Source organism: Panthera leo, chromosome D3 (genome assembly GCF_018350215.1).
Source record: "Panthera leo isolate Ple1 chromosome D3, P.leo_Ple1_pat1.1, whole genome shotgun sequence".
NCBI classification, from domain to species: Eukaryota; Metazoa; Chordata; class Mammalia; order Carnivora; family Felidae; genus Panthera; species Panthera leo.
Genome location: NC_056690.1, coordinates 10,364,696 through 10,385,755, shown reverse-complemented (window position 1 = coordinate 10,385,755; position 21,060 = coordinate 10,364,696). Strand labels below are relative to the sequence as shown.

The following is a 21,060-nucleotide window of genomic DNA, read 5'->3' as shown; positions in this document are numbered from 1 at the left end:
CAAATGCATGTTTTCGGTGAGTGAGGGGCATCCTGTAGGGTGATGGCTACAGCCATCACCAATGCTGGACATTGGGCCACCCCTCCCTCCATGCACTGGTCCTTCTCTTTGAACTTTCCACTAAGATTAGAAAGCAGAGACATCTTCCTCTGAGGAAAAAAAAATATGATTTATAGGCCAGAAAGAAAGAAATAAGAGTCCCCGGTTTCTAGGCAGTAAAGAAACAATTTCTGGGGATATTGAAATGGTTCCTTCTGTCTTCCTCCATGCCTGAATTCCCTCGGGGACAAAGTTTTCATTTTGTTCTAAGAGAGAAGGCTAAACACGCACTATGTCCAGAAGAGGCAGCCTGGTGACAAATCTAATTCATACTAACATGTAAATGACTCACTGGGTGCTTTGGCAAAGCAAGTTTGGATTGAGGACTGAGCAAAGAGTCTCAAGGAGAAGCGAATGTCACTGGGGAGTTAGAATGAGTAGTAGCCAAACACTTCAAAGTTTGGCCACGGCCAGGTGAGGGACTCTCCTTGATCCAAGCAAAGAAAGGGTAAGAGAGAAAACATGCATATGAATGCACGCACGTGTGTCCTCTTTTTGTGTGATGTGGCATTTCCTACTTGCAGAGATTTTTAACAGGCAGTTTCCCAAGATCACATAAGCGAGTGTGCGGTCGCCCTTGTTTTTAGGACATCCATATCAAATTAAGTCAACAAACCAGAAAACAAAACTCAAGAAAGCACCCTTTCCTTTCTAGCCTTGTCTTCTGAGTGGGTCAATCCAAAGGGAGGAGAGTTCACTCCATTTTCCCTTCCCAGGGCAAGGTCGCGATATACTGACTTTCACTCAGTAACAGAACATTTTCTCAAATGCTTAGCCCCACAGCCCGGAGAGAGTTATTCATTTCTGTTAAGAGCTGAGCAGTCTTTGGTTGGGGCGTAAAGTGAGTGGGGGAAGTGAGCCACGGTCAGCACTGGGGAGCCACTGAAGGTGTCTGAGCAGGTGGATCGCATAATCAGGGCTTCTGCTCCCCCCTGGCCTTCGGCAGCTCCTTGGATCCCAGGTTTTTGGGCTGGAGAAATGGGCAGAGCGCCTGCCCCTTGGGGAAGAATGACTCCTGTCTGTCCCTTACCCCTTGCAAGGACTTTGCCGCTCAGGGAGGAGGGGCGCTGGGGCCAGATAAGGCTATTTTAGGCTCTGGGCTGGGAACCTTGGGTGCCTGCCAGGGCCCATGTGCCCAGCCTGCCGAGAGGCCCGGGCCATATGGTACCTTGCTGGCTCCCGGCAGGAGATGCAGCTTAACGTAAGGATCAGCCAAGCCGTTGGAATCCATGGGCTTCAGTCCCTGCAAGAGAACGGGCAACAGCATGAGGGCCTCGGGAGGGCCTGGCACTCAACCGTCATAGGCAAGGAACACAGCCCCTGACATCTGTCTTGCCCATCGGTGCACCCGTGTGCTTCCTCTTCCAAAGAGAGAGAAGGGAAGTGAAGTCTCTTGGAAAGAACGCCGGAATCAGGCAGACAGGATTTGAAGCCTGGCCATGTGTGACGCCTTCCCAGCTGTGTGAGTTTGGGCAAGTTCCTTAGCCTCCCTGAGCCTCATTTTCCACATCTGTCAAATGGGATGACAGTATCTGTTTCATGGAGCGGTATGACTTCAACACAGTCATACCTGTAAAGTGCTGGGCACAGAGCCTGGCCCACGGTAACTGCTGCGTTAAGGCTGGACTGTTATTTCTTCTTTTTTTTAAAAAAATTTTTTTTCTTAACGTTTATTTATTATTGAGAGACAGAGAATGAGCATGGGCGGGGCAGAGAGAGAAGGAGACACACAATCAATCCGAAGCAGGCTCCAGGCTCTGAGCTGTTGGCACAGAGCCCAAAGCGGGGCTCGAACTTACAAACCGAGAGATCATGACCTGAGCCGAAGTCGGACGCTCAACCGACTGAGCCATCCAGGCGCCCCAAGGCTGGACTGTTATTTCTGAGATGGGAGGCGATGTTCCAGAACAGGGAAGATGGGAGAGGAGGAGAAGCTGGGGCAAGAGGGCTTGAGTTCTGGCCCTGGCCCCTGTACTCATTTCTGAGACCTCAGTTTCTTCACCCATAAAAAGGGGGATCACAAGGTCTGCCTGGCCCCCCTCACAGGGCTGGAATGAGGCTCAAGGGAGACACTGTGGGGGAAGGGAGTTTGGGGCAGGGATTACACTGGGCTTGTTTATATGAGCAACCTCAAGTTCCTGGGGCCCAGACACATTCTGTCAACTTCCTAGGCCCGGGCTGGGCAGACGTCCCTCCTCTGGGCTCCCGCTGTCCCTTCTCACAGCCCTAATCCCAAAGTCATGCATCTTTGTGCACCTGTTTCCCTATCTGTTCATGTTCTTGGGGGATGAAGACCTCTCCTATGAAGGGCGAGCTCTGGGCCCCGCACTAGCGAGTGTGGACAATGGAGACGGTGCCACAAAGCGGGGTGCAAGGGGGAGAGCTCGCAGAGCAGCATCGTGGGTAAGAACGCAGGCTCCTGAGCTGGACTACACTGGTTCAAATCCCAGCTCTGTCACTTCCTGGCTATGTGATCTGGGCAGGTCCCTTAATCCCTCTGTGCCTTAGTGTGTCCGTCTATAAAATGGGGATGATGATGATAGACCCTTCCTCATAGGTTGCTGTGAAGGTGAAGGGGAACAAAGTAATCTGTGGAAAGCCCCGGAGGGTGTGTGATCCTCAGGAAATGCTACGGCCACAGTTTCTTGGCTGTTTCCCCAAAGTGAGCCCCAAAGCAGGGCCAGCCCTTGTTCACTCTGGGATCGCCAGCATTCGGGACAGTGCCTGGTACAGAGGAGGTATTTAGCCGACGTTTCTGGAATGACTATTGGGGTCCCAACGTTGCAAACTGGCAGACGCTGTGCTTTTAAACTCTGAATGTGAACGTCTCTGTTTGGGGCCTGCTCAGTCCAGTTGACCACAGTTACCATGACAGCCGAACATCTCACGCACCTTCCTCACCTCCGTTACCAGCCCGGCCCGAGAGCGTGTGAGTTTTCCGTGGCCCTGTCTCCAGGGGGCTGGCATGGTGTGGCATTCCCCCATTTCTGGAGCTGAAAGAGGGGACCGAATGCCTGGGCATTGAGCCAGACTCCAATCCAGCTCTATCCCTACCTGCCGGGTGACCTCAGGCTTTAACCTTTCTAGGACTCAGTTTCCCCATCTGTACAATGGGGCTAATAATGATCCCCACCTCGGAGGTTCCCAGGAAGATATAATGAGATCATGAATGTGCTTCCCTCACGGTGCTACTGGAGGCTGGGGGTGGGTGCAAGCACGTGCTTCCTACGGTGACGGATACAAAATACACGCTCAATGCCTCTTCCGAGGACGCGACCTGGGTGTGTTGACCCAGGAGTGGTGCCAGGCACTGCTGAGCCTCGCTTATCTCCCAAACTGGGGCGTTAGGCAAGTGAAAAGGGGGGCTTTTAATCATTACAGCATCACAGGCGTGGCCAGGGACTGTCCTGGGCAGACGGGAAGATGTGGCCACCTTCCTCTTAATACTCAGTCATCCTTGGGACGCCCCGCTGGCTCAGTCGGTTGGGCGTCTGGCTTTTGACTTCGGCTCAGCTTATGATCTCACAACTCGTGAGATCAAGCCCTGCATCGGGCTCTGCGCTGGCAGCGTGGAGCCTGCTTGGGATTCTCCCTCCCCCTCTCTGTCCCCCCCACTCACACACTCTCTGTCTTTCTCAGAATAAAAAAAAAAAAGTACTCAGTCATCCTTACGGGAGAGGCACATTATTATCCCCTGTTTACAAATGGCACACTGAGGCACAGAGAGGCGAAGTAACTTTCCCCAAATCACACAGCCAGGAAGCAATGGAGCTGGTATTTGAACCCGGCCGTCTGCTTCCTGAGCCTTGCTTCTTGTTTGTTCTTCCACGTGGACCAGGCTTGCAGTGGGGGGAACTCTGGTCACTTACTTTCTGGGATCTGCACTGGCATCTCCAGCTTTCCTCGGGGTCTGGAGGTGAGTCCCCTCACTCCCCCTGGGGCCCGCAGCAGGGAGATGTCCTTGCATCTGCAACAATGGTTCCCCTGCCCCCACCCCAGCCGCTGCTCCAGCCCGACAGTCACAGCAACAGAAGGAGCCCTCGGTGGGCATGTCAGCTGTCAGGTCAGGCTGTCACCGCTTCCCCGGGCGGCGCCTCTTGGGCAGATTCCAGTTCTGCCCTTGAAGCCCGGCTGCCTCTGCTCCCGGGAGCTACAGATCAGTGAGCCCCTCCCCCCCACCAGAGACCACCCCTGAAGAAAGTCCTCCAAAGGAAGTGGCCACGGTTACTTCCTGCCCCTTTCTCATTACCGTCACGGTCACAGATCAACAGGCCTGGTAACCCACGCCAACCCCGAGTCCCCTAGAAATGCCAGGGCATCCTAAGCGGTCCCCAGCTGGGCCTCTCACCTACCTTGGCTTTTATGATGGTGCAGTGCAGGGAGCTGTTGTCCTGGTCGTAGAGAAGACTGAACTCCAGGGCACCCAGGGTGGCTGAAGGGGGCAGAGGCAGGAACCGAGAGAACATTCATTCAGTCACTCGACAAACATTTCCTGAGCACTTACTAGGTGCCCAGTCTGGTCCAGGCATTGAGCCTACAGAGAGGAAGACTCGGTCCCTGCTCTGGACTCGCCATCCCGGCAGACCCTCCTCTACTTTGGAGCCCTCAGCACACCTGAGATCAGTGAATCGGGTGTGCGATTGCCAAGTTAACGACTTCCCATCCTGCTAGATTGAGAGCCCCATGAGGGCAAGCGCTGTGACTGTCCTGTTCACTGCTGGGCCCCCACTGGGCACAGTGCAGGAAACACAGTCGGTGCTCACTTACTTGCTAAAGGAATAAACGAATCCGGGCATTTGCCGTTACCTCTGCTTGGAATACTCTCCCTCTAGATCCTCATGTGGCTGCCACCTTCTCATCATCCACATCTCGGCTTAAACGTCACCTCCTCAGGGAAGCCCTCGCCGACCACTCCATCTAAAGCAGCCACCCCCGTGTCCATTGCCTTTATTTCCTTCCTGCTGTGCTATCTCTATTTGAAATGAGCTCATTTGTATGTTAACTGTTTCTCTCCACTAGAATGTTAGTTCCGTCAGATTAGCCATCTTGGCTGCCTTTTTTTTTTTTTTTGGCCATGGTGTCTCTAGCACCTAGAATAGTTTGGGGCACATAGTATGTACTTGATAAGTACTTATTGGTTATGAAGACGAGTGCATGAGTGAGTGAGCGGTACATATAGCTGAATACAGTATAGGATTGTTATAAATCACTGGCGTCAGCTCGTAAGAGGGACAGATCCAAGCTGGGAGGGATCATCTAGGCTCGGCAGGTCAGTGAAGAGACACCTAAGGCCGAAGGAAGGAGCAGTGGATACGGTTCTGGGCACAAGTGCCAGTGTGCAGAAAGGCGGAAAGGTGGGCCGGACACAGTGTGCATTTCCGAGGCAGGAAACAGTTCGTCGCTCACAAGGCAGTGGACCTTCCTACGCTCCTTTCCCGAGACGGCAGACCCATGACCCGTGGGAGAGCACAGGGGACAGAGGGGACAGCTGATATTTCATCCTGATCTATTTCACCCAGCTGATCTGCTACAGCCATACGACCGTCAGCCCCTCCACTCGCTGGCCCTGTGAGGTTGCACGGGTCCCTGAAGCTCTCGGAGCCTCAGTTTCACTATCTGCGAAATAGGAGGAGTAGAAGCAACTAGTCCCAGGCCGAGCAGGAAGACTCGATGAGCACGTGCACTGAACACACTTAGAAAAGCGCCCGGCACAAAATAAGCAAGTATGGACTGTTTTTACTTCTGATGTGCATACCGCATAACTAATAATTCCTCCTGTGTGTTTAGGACTATATAATGATAACGACTGCCAGTTTCACCTCCCAGGGGGTACCTCAGTTTACCACCCCCTCAGCTCCGTGCGGGAGGCAGTATTTGCTTCCCAGTTTACAACAAGGAGGGGTGACACGGGGGGACCAAGCCACGCCACTGATCATGGCTGTTCGTCCACTTCTTCTGAGTGGGTTCAGTCTGTCCCCCTGACTTGGAGCCCCTGGGACGCCCCCAACCCCACAACACATGTTAGATCAGACACATGTCCTTCCACGCCTCCCTCCAGCTCACAACGGCCACCCCAGCTCTCCCCTGACGCTCCACACACACCCAGGATAAGTGCCACTGCGTGTGTGTGTGTGTGTGTGTGTGTGTGTGTCCCTAGGACTTCGGGTCCGAGTGGGAGAGGGACACAGCAGGCATTGTATAAATCACTGAAGGAATGGATGCAAGAGGAAATGTCTAGAAATATTTGAATCATGGTTAAAAAATTACTTCCAGAAGACACACAATAAAGAGTTTTGGAAACTAGTAAAACACACACACACACACACACACACACACACACACACACAATTGCAGAAGTGAGATGCTGGGTCGTATAATTCTGCTTGACTTGTGGACCCACCAAACACTGAACATCTGAGCATTGTCGATGTAGTTGAATTGTACTCTTTAAAGTGATTTAAATGAAAAAAAAAAAGTTTTAAACAGAGAGGGAGGCAAACCATAAGAGACTCGAATGCGGAGAACAAACTGAGGGTTGATGGGGGGGCTGGGGAGGGGGGGAAATGGGTGATGGGCACTGAGGAAGGCACTTGTTGGGATGAGCACTGGGTGTCGTACATAAGCGATGAATCATGGGAAGCTACCCTCAAAACCAAGAGCGCACTGTATACACTGTATGTTAACTAACTTGACAATAAATTATGTGTGTGTATATATATATATATATATATATATATATATACATATATATATATGTGATTTACATAAGTTATGTATATATATATAAAAGTGATTTACATGGCAACTTTGATGTTAAGCTTTTCATCACAATAAAAAATACACAGCACCTTCTCTTTAGAAAGCGGAGGTCATTTTTTGAATTCAGCAACACAAACTTGTATCTTTATAACTTGATTGATACAGCTTATTAGGCTTGGCATACTGGGGGGGCTATTCTGATGTCCCCGGGGACGACGCCCCGAAGTGACTTTCCCCAAACACTCCTCCCCTAAGTGCCACCTACTTGCTTCATCCGAATCGTAGCTGTTGGCTTCTTCCTCCTCGTCCTCCGGGGGCGGGGGCTGGCGGGCAGGGGCCACGGCGGGCTGGGGAGCCGAAGCAGCCGCTTGGGAATAGGGGCCCGGTGGGTGGCCCCCTCGGTCCTCCCTGGCTCCAGCTGCTGAGTAGCCCCCAGCTCCCCCTGTTCTGTCCTCCCGGGCTGGGGCGGTGGCCCCTGCGTAGCTGGGCTCACCGGGAGCCACCTCTGCAGAGGAGATGGGGAGAGGGCAGGAAAGAGGCAGCTGAGCCTCTGTGTCTGTGTCTGAGCCACTGTGGCAGCATTACCGTTAGTCATGAGCGCCTACTGCATACCAGGAGCTTGGCAAATCTTGCACCAGAACTACCCCGGCCTGGCCACGGAGGATCACCGTATCCAGTCGACGGGGATGGGGCGGGGGGGGGGGGGGCCCATGATGTCATTCACCAATTCTCAGAACGTTGCCTTTGTCAAAACCACCTAGGGAAGCTTGCAAAAATGCAGGTTCCTGGGCCCCACCCAGACTGAGTAGGCAGTGCAATGGGGCCCGGGAGTCTATGTCTCATAACAAGTCCCAGGAGCTGATTCAGACGTGGGCAGAACAGACCTCAGGGGGGCACTGATCAGCGGTGTGGTTCTGCAGCCAGACAGCCTGGGTCTGAATCTCCGCTGTGTGACCCGGGGAAAGTTACTTAAAGTCTCTGAGCCTCAGTTTCCTTGTCTGTAAAGTGGGAATTATGACGCTGAAGGCACTCAAAGAGTATCGGCTAATATTTTAAAAATTATCTACTATATGATAGGGGCACCTGGGTGGCTCAGGTCATGATCTCACAGTTCGTGAGATCATGTCCTGCATCGGGCTCTTCACTGAGAGAAAGGAGCCCTCTCTCTCTCTCTCCCTCTCTTCCCCTTCCTTGCTCAGGCATGCACACTCTCTCTTTCAAAATAAATAAACTTACAAAAATATATAACCTACTACATGTATATTACTTAACATAGCATCTGGTGAGTTAGGAAGCAATGATTAAGCTGTAGCCATGGTAACCGAAGATGATGCATAACATCATATGCAAGAATCACTCTCCCTTAGCATGACCTTAGTCCACTCCAGGCCACGTGCTAGAGTTTTATGTGTATTCGTTTGTCTAATCCTCCCATCAATGCTGTGAGGTAAATCCTTGTATTATTCCCATTTTATTTTTTGTTTACTTATTTTCGAGAGGGAAAGAGACAGAGGGTGGGGGTGGGGAGGGGCAGAGAGACAGGGAGACACAGAATCCAAAGCAGGCTCCAGGCTCGGAGCTGTCAGCACAGAGGCTGACGCGGGGCTCGAACCCATGAACCATGAGATCACGACCTGAGCCAAAGTTGGACGCTCAACCGACTGAGCCACCCAGGCGCCCCAACTCTCGATTTGTTTTTAAGAGAGAGAAAGAGAAAGAGAGAGAGCGAGCAGGGGAGGGGCAGAGAGAGAGGGAGCCACAGAATGTGAAGCAGGCTCCAGGCTCCGAGCTGTCAACACAGAGCCTGATGCGGGGCTCGAACCCACGAACCATGAGATCATGACCTGAGCTGAAGTCGGGCACTTTAACCCACTAAGCCACCCAGGCATCCCTCCCATTTTAGAGATAAGGAAATTGAGGCCCAGGGAAGGAAGTTAAGTGACTTGCCCAGGGTCACGTAGCTGGGAAGTGAAGGAGGCGGGATTTGACTCCGGGGAGTCCGTGCTCTTAACCACTGTACGCTCTGTCCTTTTCTATTTAATCTTGGTAAGGAGTATCTAGAGTTTTGGAATCAGGGGGTCCCTCAGAGCTCATCCGATGGGTCTCTGGGCACAGCTGGGGAAGGTCTGGCAGCCCGGGCTCTCTCACAGGAGGTGGGAGGGCGTGGCCACTGGACAGGTATGGGAGGAGGGGGAACACTTGCCTGGTCTGTGATCTGGAAAGCGTCCTGCTGGCCCAGGGCTGGCTTTGCCGCCTGCTGGAGGCCCTGAATGGGGAAAAGAGAGAGGGGTGGAGCACAGGTGGCATGATTTCCCTGTTCTTCCCTCTCCCCCCTCATGTCGGGGGTGTGGACACAGGCCTGGGGGCAGCAGGCGATGAGAAGGAGCCTCCAGGGCTGCAGGAATGGCCCCACTGGGGACTCTGGGGTCAGAAAGGCCTGGGTTCAAGCCCCAGTGCTTCCTTCCTGGGTCTACACAACGAGGATGCCTGTACCTGCTTGTCATGTTTCACGGGCTGTTATGAGGTTGATGGACGAATGGAGTAAGGATTGTTTGTGAGGGGACGGGCAAGTTTATACCCGGAGTCCCCCACTGCTACAGGGCCATTACTGGTCCAGCGGAATTTTTACAACTACATTTCCCAAAGCCTGGGATGGGGCGGGGGGAGAGCCGAGGGGGCACGAAAGATCATTCAACCACACAGGGAGAGAGTCGCGTCAGTCTCCACTGCCCTTCAATACCGACTCCATCGTGGAAATGTCTCATTCAGGTGCCACTTTGTCTCTAACCTTTGTGAATTTCCCTTCTGAGCAAAAAAAGGACAGAGCTCGGACTCAGAACCTTCCTCAGGCCAGCGTACTGAGAATCTCACTGCGCTGTTTAATTTTCATGACATTAATTTTTAGAACTACCTTCTGCAATGGGTTGAATTGTATTCCCCCAAAGGATGTTGAGGTTCTAGCCCCCAGTCCCTGGGAACATGGCCTTATTTGGAAAGAGGTTTCTTTGCCGATGATCAAGTTAAGATCACGCTCTGTCTCTCTCAGAAATGAATAAATGTTAAAAAAAAAAAATGGAGCAAAATGTTAACAGCACCAATGAGGCATCACTCCTATTGTTTCATGCAATCCGCATTTGTTTAGATTTTCCCATATGACTCGTCTCTTTGGCCACCAATTTTTCCTGAATCTCACACTACTGTTCTGGGAACCATGTGTCCCCAACATTTGCTTGAGAGAGGAGTTTGGAGATAGCGAGTTCTCTCAGTTGCATTTTTCAAGGGAACCAATTTGAGGAAAGATGCGAAGAAATGAGAGAGAAGGAGGCAGATGTATGAGGTAAGGACGGTGGCGGAGAGTGACCCGACAACGAGGAGGGAAGGGGGCAGAGGCCGAGGCATTTCACTACTTCTGTCCGGCCCCTGCTCCACCTGCCCGCCCGGAGGATTACTCATTCTGAGGGTTTTGGTGGTGGCTGTGGCTCTGCACGAAGCCGGCGGGCTCTGCAAGCAAGGACGGGAGGTCCCAGGGTCACAGCTGGGTGACAGGTGGGGGTGGGGCGGCAGGTACCTGGCTGCCCGGGCTGTGGAGGGGCTGGGCTCTGCACGGAGGCGGGGGCCGGTCTGGAGGCCTGGACTGAGTTTGCCCGTCGCAAACCTGCAGGGGTAAGGAAAGGAGACAGCCCGTCATGTCACACACACACACACACACACACACACACACAGTGGACACGGGAGGAACCTTGGGTCTGGTCAGCTGGCACGAGGTAACGCCTTCCGGGTTTGAACTGAGTGCAGGCTCCGATGCTCTCTGCTCCTCCAGACCCTCTCCTCCCCCTCCGGTGCCTTCTCTCTTTGCAACACTCAGATGCCCTGAACCAGGTCACAACAGCGACACGGGTGTTGAAAAGGGAAGGATGTCACCTCCACCTGTGTGACCTTGCACAAGCGACCTATCCTCTCCGGGCCTCGGTCTCCTCGCCTGCGAAATGGGGATAAGAGTACCTACTTTTTAGGGTTGTGGTGGAGATGCTGTGATGAGATACAGGCAACGTGCTCAGAACAGCACTTGGCACGGAGTAAACACCGAATATTATTATTATTATTATTATTATTATTATTGAATCTGGTCTCTCTCTTCCCATGGGCCTGGCTCTGCATCCCGGTTTCTTGTATAAGCTGTGTGACTTTAGGATGGTCATTCACCCTCTCTGCATCTCTGAGCTCTACCTACTGATAATAATGAGTTGTCATATATTTAATGCTTACCATGTTCCAGGGACTTCAGATATAAGAGGTTGTTTAATCTCTGTACCCCATGAGGTGGGCGCTGATTTACCTCCATGTTACAAATGGGGAAGCTAGGCACAGAGGGCTAACATCTCTTGCCGGGTTAATGGCAAAGCCAGGATCTGAACTCAGGCATTTGCTCTCCGGAGTCTGCCTGAGACCATGAGGTGCTACTGTCTCCTCCAGAGCTACTGGAGGATCAAATGGGATAAGGTACACAGCAGGTCCTGACATCCAGAAGGCATGACGTTCCTGGAAGAAAGCCCTTTCTCACTTCTCTGGGCTGGATCCCGCCTTTCCTGAACTCAGCCCTGTGTCACCGGAGAGATGCTTGAATGCTAATGACAGAAGGTGCTTTGCCACCGCTGGCTGGGGGCTGACCCGTCCCTCTGTCTTGTCCCTGGGTCCTTGTTCATTCCTTCATCCATTCACTCACTCACTCAACAAGTGTTCATTGTCTACAAACTGCCAATCCTGATGGACAAAAATCACCTTGATTCCTCCAGGAGCAGATGGCCCAGTCAGAGGAAGGAGGCAGACGCTGAAATAACGAGTTTATAAAACAGCAATAACAGTGAACATCCACTGAGCGCTTCAAATGTGCCAGGCCGTGAGCCTCGCCTCAGGGAACCCTCGCAACTTGACACCACGCGTACCGTTATGGTCCCCGTTTGCGGTCAAGAAAAGGGAAGCTAAGTGTGCCCAAGGTCACGTATCTAGGAAGTGGCTAGGACCTCCGACCAGGCTCACCCGGCTCCGGAATCCCGTGAGTAATAATGCACACCGGCCCTCACGGCTTGTCAGGCTCTGTTCTGAGATCTGAGGTTTTAGTTTACTTAATCCTTTAGAGCAACCCGCGATAAGAATGATTACCATTATCATTTCCATTTGATGATAAAGGAAAGCCCAGTGCCCCGATCTGTAAAATGGGAACACCCAGCTGGTAAGTGGTCGAGCTGGGGTCTGACCCCACACAGTCTTTGATCTGGTATTTGTGCACTTGGCATTGAACTGAAATGGCCATACAGGTAAAGAAGTAACATCACGGGGGATGGAGGTGAGGGGTGACCTCTGGCTGGGGGGATGGGGACGCTTCACGGTGAAGGTGGCCTTTGGATTTGGAGTTTGGGTTTTTCCAACCCAAACGGAGGTCGTCGATGCACAGGCGACCTCTGTAGCATAAAGCAAAGTCAGGATAGCTCTGGTTTATTCCATGGCATTAACTCCAGGTCCCAGATCTGGAGAGAAAGGGGCCCTGGGAGGCATCGGGATTACTGAATGGAAGATGCAGAGGTCAGCTGATTCTTGTCAAGGATCTGGGGCCCGAGTTGCAAGTTGTTCTCAGCACTCCTGGTGGGACCCCCTCTGGGGCTTAGGCTCGTCACTGAGGGCTCCCGGCATGACGGAACCTTTTCTTACACAGCAAGGGCAGCTGGCCTACAGATCAGGAACGGTCGCAACCACCCCTTCCTCCGATGGCACAAAAAGGGTGGCACAGACATGTCTGTGTTTTGGAGCAGCAGACCCCTCTGACCGACCTCAGCGCCACTAGGTAGGATTTGCATTGCCATAGCTATGAGATGTGTGGATAATATAAAAATTGCAAGACGCTGGCTCTTCCTCTGCTCAGGATCCTTCTGCGGCTCCCTGACACCCTCAGGAAAAAGTCCAAACTCTTTTATCTGACTTTTCAGGCTCTCAAACAATGGTTCTCAAACTTCAGCATTCACCGAGATCACATGAGGAGTTTGCTTAAGAAGTGCAGCGTGTGGATCCCGGTCCCAGAAATTCTGATTTCGTAGGTCTGAAATGGGGCAGTGCTTTCAACACTCACCTAAGGTGCCTGGATCTGCCGACCCCCTGTCTTCTACTGCTCTCTCAGGGAGAGGGATTCTGGCTACAACACGCTTTAGATGGTGACAAGCACTGAGTAGAGCTGTGTGTCAGAACTCTGGGGACTCAGAGGAGGGAGCAATGAACTCTTCTCAAGGTGAAGCAGGGCGGATGCTACGAGTTTCATAGACGAGGGGACATTACACTGACTCGAGGGACAGGGGATCCAAATGTGGCTCGGGAATACTGTGTGACGGCCTTTTCCCTCAACAGGCAAAATAATACACGGGCTAAAAGCACAGTCTTCAATATACAAAAGTTAGCTAAAAATAGATCAAAGACCTAACTGTAAGAGCTAAAGCTAAAACCACAAAAGTCTTAAAAGAGCACACTCAGGGAAAATGTCACGACATTGGCTTTGGAGCGACTGTTTGAAGATGGCACGCAAAGCGCAGAGAACAAAAGAAAATTAGAAAAATTGGACTTCATCGAAATTAAAAACTTCTGTGCATCAAAGGACACTATCAATGGGGTGCCAAGGCAACCCACAGAATGGGAGAAAATACCTGCGGATCATAGATCTGACAAGGGATTAATATCCAGAATATATAAAGAACTCCCGTAACTCAACAATAATAAAACAAACATCCCAAATGAAAAGTGGGCAAAGGACTGGAAGAGACATTTCTCCAAAGAGAATATCTGAACAGCCAATGAGCACATGCAAAGATGCTCAATGTCACGAATCATCAGGGAAATGCAAATCAAAAACATGAGATATTGCTTCCCACGCATTACGATGGATACACACACATACTATATATATACATGTGTGTGTGTATATATACACACACACATATATGTATATATCCTACATATACAGAGACACATGTATGTATATATAAGCGTTGGTGAAGACGTGGATTAACTCGAACCCTTGTATATTTCTGGTAAGACTGTAAAAATGGTGAGGCCACTGGGGAACACAGTATGGTGGTTCCTAAAAAATTTAAGCATAAATTTACCATATGATCTATCTATTCCACTTCTATACATATATACATACATACCCCAAAATTAAGAGCAGGAACTCAAATCGATACTTGTACACCAATGTTCATTACGCACAAGAGCCAAAAGGTGGAAACAGCCCAAATGTCCATCAACGGATGAATGGATAAACAAAATGTCTACCCACAAAAGGCCACATACTGTGTCATTCCATTTATGTGAAATGGCAAGAATAAGCAGATCCACAGTGGTCAGTGGATTCCAGGGGCTGGGGGCAGGGGGGAATCAGCGTTTAATGGGTACAAGGTTTGTTTGAGATGGTGAAATCGTTCTGGAGATGGTTAGTGGTGACGGTTGCATGACAATGGGAATGGACTTGGGGCCCCTGAACTATATACTTCGAAGTACTTGAAACGGCAAATTTAATAGTAGTGTATATGTTTTACCACCATTAAAAAAGATTTTTTTAAAAGCATCGTCAATAAAAACTTCACCTCTGGAAGGGGAAACTCAAGAAGCACAGGCTTTAATGTCGGACAGACACGGGTTTCATTTCCATCTGAACCAATTGACAGCTGTGTGACTTAGGGCAAATGGCATCAATTCTCTGGGCCCAGTTTCTCCATCTGTTAAATGGGAATAATAGGAATCTTCGCAAAAGGATTTGGGGGTATGACAAGGATCAAATGAGATGATGTACGTGAAGAGCTCGGGACAATGTCTGGCACATGGTAAGTACTCAACAAATATTCCGTGATGTTGTAGACCTGAGAAATTCTTCTTTTTCTGTGAATCTGAACCATAGGTTCACTAGGGGGTGTGCACAGTGGATTAAGCACAAGGCACGCGCCCAGCTCTCCTGCCAAGAAGAAGAGGGACTAAGGGCCTAAGCTCTACACCCACTATTCAGGAAGAGAAGCCAGAGGTCAACATGGGACCTAAATATTCAGCCCATCTAACTTGGGACCTGGTCCAAAAGTCCAAGTCCAGGAATCAAGGATTCCCACCATCATGCACTCTCGCCAAATAAATCCACTCTGAGTGCAGCTGGAGGTGCTGGGACCCAATGAGATGAGAAGCGTCCTGGCCGAGCTGACCTACCCCATCCTCGTGGACAGCAGAGGACGCCGGCCAAGAGAAGAAAGAACTTGGGTGGGTCTGTGAGAGGGAAGCTTCCCTACTGTACTCAAAAGTACGTTGCATTTTCCTCAGGGCTTCCAGGGAGGAGGGCAAAAAACCCACATTTTCCTTACATTTGGCGTTAGAGCAGGAAAGGGATATAACCCAAAGTATGGATGTGCAGGGTAAGAACTGTTTCTGAGCTCTGTCTTTCCTCTACCATAGACTAGAACCAGCATCTAGAACAGAGCGTGGCACACAGTAGATACTCAACAGATACTGAACGAATAAATGAATTAAAACATTGTCCTCCCCGCCCCCCAACTCCTTTTGATTCTCCTCCTCCAGGAAGCCCATCTAGATTTGCCCATGTCTCCTACCGGCTGGGCTCCGGCTGGAGTCAGCGGCAGCCCCACCGTGGCCATGGTCCCAGCTCTCTGAGTCCCGGCTGGATGAGCTCATGCGTGCCTCGGAGGCCCTGCGCACAGGAGGCCCATAGCTTCCTCGCCCGGGGGCAGAGGCCAGGTCAGGACCTGGAGGGAAAAGCACGTATTAAATGGAGAAAGGGCCAGAGAGGGATGGGATAAAGTAGAAGACAGAGTGGGCAGGACCTACCTGTCTTCTGACCTGGGCCCCTCCGGTCTTCCGTGTCACCTGGAGAGAGAGAGATGAAGAGAACTTGTTTTATGGTTTCTGGAGAGCTGCCACTTAAGGAACACACAAAGGGGCCCACTGCCACCCCTAGGAACTTCTAAAAAGTGAACTGAAAGTCTCTTCTCCTTTCTTCCCCTGTGGTGTAGCTCCCGTTTACAATCTCACATGATTTCCTTGGCATGCACACGCACATGTGAGCACACACAGGCTTTCAAAACAGCAAACTGGGATCCTCGGTCAATGATCACACAAACTGTTCTAGAATGTGCTCAATTGATTTGATTTTCCCCAGGACTCACTCACCGAGCATGCTCCCACCTCAAGTCCTTCTGCACATCACATTCTCAAACGTTCCATGAGCCCTCTCTATGCTTCTCTCCAAACACCGTCTCCGTAGACAGCCCTTCTGTGGCCACTCCATCCAACACAGACCCTCCTGCCCACGTCTGTCCCCCTCACCCGCTTCATTTTGCCTCTGGCTGTCATCACCACTGATATTCTATTATATTTGCATATGCTGTTTGTCGAGTATCTGTTTCCCCCAGTAGAATTTTAGCTGTGCGAGGACAAGGAGTTTGTCCGTTCCATTTATCACTGTATTCCTAGGGCACAGAACAGAGCCTGGAACTCGTTGGGCATTCAGTAAATATTTGTTAAAAGAATATTGTAAGCTCCTATCATGGGCATAATTCAAAATCTATCATACACATTTACATCATTGGATTCTAAAAGATGCCTAACATAGCATGCTATGGCTAGATCATAATCTATTAGACAATCCCATTAATGAACATTTGGGTTTCTCCAGTGGTTCTGCGATAGAAAATGGCACACAGAAAGTGATATAATAAATATACTTACACATAGATCTTTTTATATTGGTCCTTTTAAACCTTTTTTAATATTTATTTACTTTTGAGAGAGAGAGAGACAGAGCACAAGCTGGGGAGGGGCAGAGAGAAAAAGAGACACAGAATCTGAAGCAGGCTCCAGGCCCAGAGCTGTCGGCATAGAGCTGGGCGTGGGGCTCGAACTCACAAACAGTGAGGTCATGACCTGAGCCGAATTCAGATGCGTAACCGACTGAGCCACTCAGGCGCCCCTATGTTGGTCCTTTTATTGCTGTTAAATATATTCCTAGATAGGGATTGCTGGATCAAATGGTATATACACTTCAAATTTTAATAAATTCTGCCATAATACTTTCCAGAAGGCTGGAGGTGACTTATAGTCCTACCAATAGTTTATAGGGTATTCATTTCCGCCACATTCATCAGCACTGGATGTTATTACCAATACTTTTTTAGGTGCCACTGTGCAACGCTGGTGATGTTACTTCTTTCTAGCGACGTGAGTGGGTGTCACATCAACCGTAGTCTTGGAGTTAATGCTTTGTCCAGAGTTTATGTGATAAGCTAATTCATACTATTTATGTGCGTATGTGTCTGTGTCTACGTGATTAACGTGATATAACATTGGCCAACATTTACTGAGCGCTACATCGTGCAAAGCACTTCCCATGTAGTATCTCATGTAACCTTCAAAATAACCTGGTGAGTTTTTCAGCCCATTTCATAGGTGAGGAAAGAGTCTCAGAGGGCCAGGCGATTTGCCCAAGCTCATGCAGCTGGTAAGTAGCAGAGAAATGAGATTCAGGTCCTCCTGGTCTCAGATGTCCCAGATCTTGACAGTTATGCCATATAGTCTTCTCAGCCTACGGGGAATAGTGCTTAACCAGGAAGAAGGAAGTCTTGGGGGTGAGTGTGGGGGCTCCTTGGGGATGCAGTGTATATTGAGAATTTGGTATTTCTCTGCCAAGGAGCAGAAATTGCTCATGCCGTGTCAGGAGGAAAACATCTGGTGAATGCCATGTGGGTGCCAGGCACGACCCGGGGCACCTTGGGAAGTCATCTTACAGGAGGCATAGTTGGACATTTGAACTTTTGAGACCTTCAACTATAACTTTCCTTTCAGAAACACTGCCTGCGCTCCACTCCAGAACCGTCATTCAGACCAGATTTTATCATTTACTGTTAGCTGAAATTATTACAGGGGCCTCATCTGGTCGGACCTAATGGTCTCACTCAATTATGATATGTTTTGATAGTAGTGGCTTTTTTTCTGTTAACTTTTTTTTTGCCTCTCCCTTTTATCATCATCATTTTACTAATTAATCGTAATGCTTGGGTAATAGGGATAATACCCACAGTCATGGTAATTTTCTTTTATGAATTCCCCTTTTGCTCAACTTTCACTTTTAATTAGTACAATCTCAGATATGCTGATGGTTGATAGCAGAAGTATCAGGGACAAGGAAAGCCTTCTCAGCAAATCCCCCTCGGGCTCCAGTGTGCATTTTGGTGACAGAAGTCTCTCGGCTTCTAGTTTTAATTCCCACCTCTGTTGTACCTCTAAATACTCCATCAGGGATGACGGTGAAAGCTTTTGGCAGCCTGACATTGCTGGAGACTTCCCTGTTCTACCCTCTTTTTAAAAACCGTTTTAAAGTCCACTATTATACAATAGTATTATTGTGTAATGCTATACGATACAGTGTCACATTAGTTTTAGGTGTACGATAGTGAGTCAACACTTCCCATACAACACCCACTGTGCGTCCTGACAAATGCTCTCTTTAATCCCCATCGCTTCTTTCACCCATCCCCCCACCCTCTCTCCTCTGGTAACCGTCAGTTTGTTCTCTATAATTAGGAGTCTGTTTCTTGGTTTCTCTCTCTCTCTCTCTCCCTTTGCTCATTTGTTCTGTTTCTTAAACTCCACATATGAGTGAAATCATATGGCATTTGTCTTTCTCTGACTGACTTATTTAGTTCTGCATTATACTCTCCAGCTCCGTCCGTGTCGTTACAAATGGAAAGATTTCATTCTTTTTTATGGCTGGGTAATATCCCTGTGTGTGTGTGTGTGTGTGTGTGTGTGTGTGTGTGTGTGTGTATCTCACATCTTCTTTATCCATCATCAATCTATGGACACTTGGGCTGCTTTCATATCTTGCTTATTGTAAATAGTGCTACTATAAACACAGGGGTGAATGTATCCCTTTGAATTAGTGTTTTTGTATTCTTTGGGTAAATACCCAGTAGCGCCACTGCTGAATCATAGGGTAGTTCTATTTTTAAATTTTGAGGACACTCCATACGGTTTTCTACACGGGCTCGCTATGCTACCCTCTTGACAAAGGTTCATGGTGAGTTGTGCAGTGGACATAGGGGTCCTAAATCCAGAGGCTGGCTGTCCACCAACTGGGTGGAAACACGGTCATGATGTCAGGACATCCTCTAGGTAGACCAGTTAGCCAAGACCTGTCCGTGGTCCTGAAAGGAAAAGCTGTTTCGTTGTACCTCGGGTTGGAGCCCGGGCAGCATGCTTGGGCTCAGGAGTGACCTGCTCAGGGACAGCAGGCTCACTGACAGGCTCCTGGGGCTTGGTCTTCCTTATAGGCATAGGCTGTGGGAGGACCTGTTTGGGGAATCCCTTGAAGAACCACGCTCCAGAACGCTTCCACACCTGGGGGAGGACAGGGAGAGGATGAAGACATGGCAACCATGCACTATTAGCCCTGCCTTCGTGAGTGCCAGTTTTTACCTTTGCTCCCTGCACTCAGCACACCGACACACCACATAGCCTGTCACAACTCCTCTTTGATTCACACAACAACCCCAAACACTCCGTAGAGAGGGCCTGAGTACACCCATCTCCTGGATGGGGAAATTTGAGGATCAGAAAGGTGACGAACTAGTATAAGGTCACACAGCACCTGCCACCTCTTACACGCGGTGAGCTCCCTACGTCGAGGAAGAGTCAAGTCACAGAAGCGGGAGATGAGAAAAGAACTTCATTCAAACACTCACTGAACAGTCCTGCCAGTGTTCACAGCTGAGCTGGTTCCTTGTTACCAATCCCGTTAAGACCTACACCTAACCAGGCTCCCCAGCCCTCAATGGCCACCCTGCTTCCCGGCTGGCAGTGAGGAGGGGGGGATTGGACAGAAAGGGACGGTGACCGGTCCACTCACCTCTCTCTGCTCGATGCAGATTTTACAGAGCCACACGGAATGCGGGCGGTTATTGGAGGTCTCCACCCCACACTTAGTGCAGACGTTCTGGGGACAAAACAGAGCCCAGTGCACACTCACATATGCCAGGCTCCGAGCTGCCAGTGATCGGGGCCAAGGGGCTGGGAGGCAACAGAGCCCCTCTCTCTCTTGGTGGATAGAAAGAGCTGGAACTCCCCATTTCTCACCTCCCTCTCATGACCAAGGCCAGCTAGGATTAAAGTTCCAATTTGAGTTTTGATTTCCAATAATGAGAACTGGAGTCATCCTCCAGCACTGGATGAGTATATTCTCTGGAATTTTCTAAGAGTCCCTGTGGGGTCTGAATTTTTGGCATCCATATGGGGGAGATCACTGACATGATTTTTAAAGAGGAAAGCCACATATTTATTTTTTCTCTCTTTCCCTTTTCTTTTTTTTCTCTTTCTCTCTCTCTCTCTCTCTCTCTCTCTCTCTCTCTCCTTCCCTTTCCTTCCTTCCTTCCTTCCTTCCTTCCTTCCTTCCTTCCTTCCTTCCCACATGAATCTGACATTACCTAGATTATGGCTGCACGTTCAGCTCCTTGAAGAGAAGGAAGTTACCTGTGCAAATGCCATGACTGTGATGGAACATTATACTTTTGGCTGAGTTTCCTGGCAGTCAAGACAAAATGGAAAACTCAATAGGTCACGGAATTTTTACTATGTGGCTGACTGCAGAAGACAAGTTTTGGGGCATAAACTTTCCCCAATACCGCATTCTAAATGCTAAGTGGGACCCCAAGCAGGAGATGCCAAGTGACATTCTGGATGTCCCCAGCTCACATGTTCCCCTGAATTCCTTTCCGGGGAATTCAGGCAGACCCAAGGACAGGTATATCTGTGTCCTGGAACTGTCACGTGCAGACAGCTTGAGGAGAGGGTGCAGGGTGGAGGGAGACTCCTTTAAATACTCAAGAAGCCCAATGGCCCTAACTGGGCTGGAGAGGGGCTTTCTAAGCCAGGGTAAGAGGATGCTGGGTAAACCTTCCATGTTCACACAGGTGTAGACACCTGCCCAGCATGTTCTTTAGCCTGACACATAGCCTGCTAAGCTACGACCAGGATACCTGCAGGCTCACCCATAGCCTACATCCTATCTCAGGTTCCCATGTTCATCCCAGATGGAGCTGAGCTCCAAGGGGACAGAGGGGTCAGAACATCTTCCAGAAGAGGAACCAGGGTTCAGGGTTGCCTAGAAGATAG

The 21,060-nt window shown here is 50.0% G+C and overlaps 1 protein-coding gene across 1 annotated transcript in view; it reads right to left on the bottom strand.

Annotated features, from left to right (window-relative positions):
* Positions 1 to 21,060, bottom strand: part of RPH3A (rabphilin 3A) — a 279,514-nt gene that overhangs the window by 16,176 nt on the left and 242,278 nt on the right. Inside the window, exons 7-15 of the mRNA XM_042910479.1 lie at positions 19,799 to 19,885; positions 19,125 to 19,290; positions 15,724 to 15,762; positions 15,489 to 15,641; positions 10,427 to 10,513; positions 9,062 to 9,124; positions 7,124 to 7,363; positions 4,452 to 4,531; positions 1,268 to 1,342 (exon numbers count right to left, since the gene is read on the bottom strand). Of these exons, the coding sequence (XP_042766413.1) occupies positions 1,268 to 1,342; positions 4,452 to 4,531; positions 7,124 to 7,363; positions 9,062 to 9,124; positions 10,427 to 10,513; positions 15,489 to 15,641; positions 15,724 to 15,762; positions 19,125 to 19,290; positions 19,799 to 19,885 (990 nt within the window). The remainder of the gene's footprint in view (positions 1 to 1,267; positions 1,343 to 4,451; positions 4,532 to 7,123; positions 7,364 to 9,061; positions 9,125 to 10,426; positions 10,514 to 15,488; positions 15,642 to 15,723; positions 15,763 to 19,124; positions 19,291 to 19,798; positions 19,886 to 21,060) is intronic.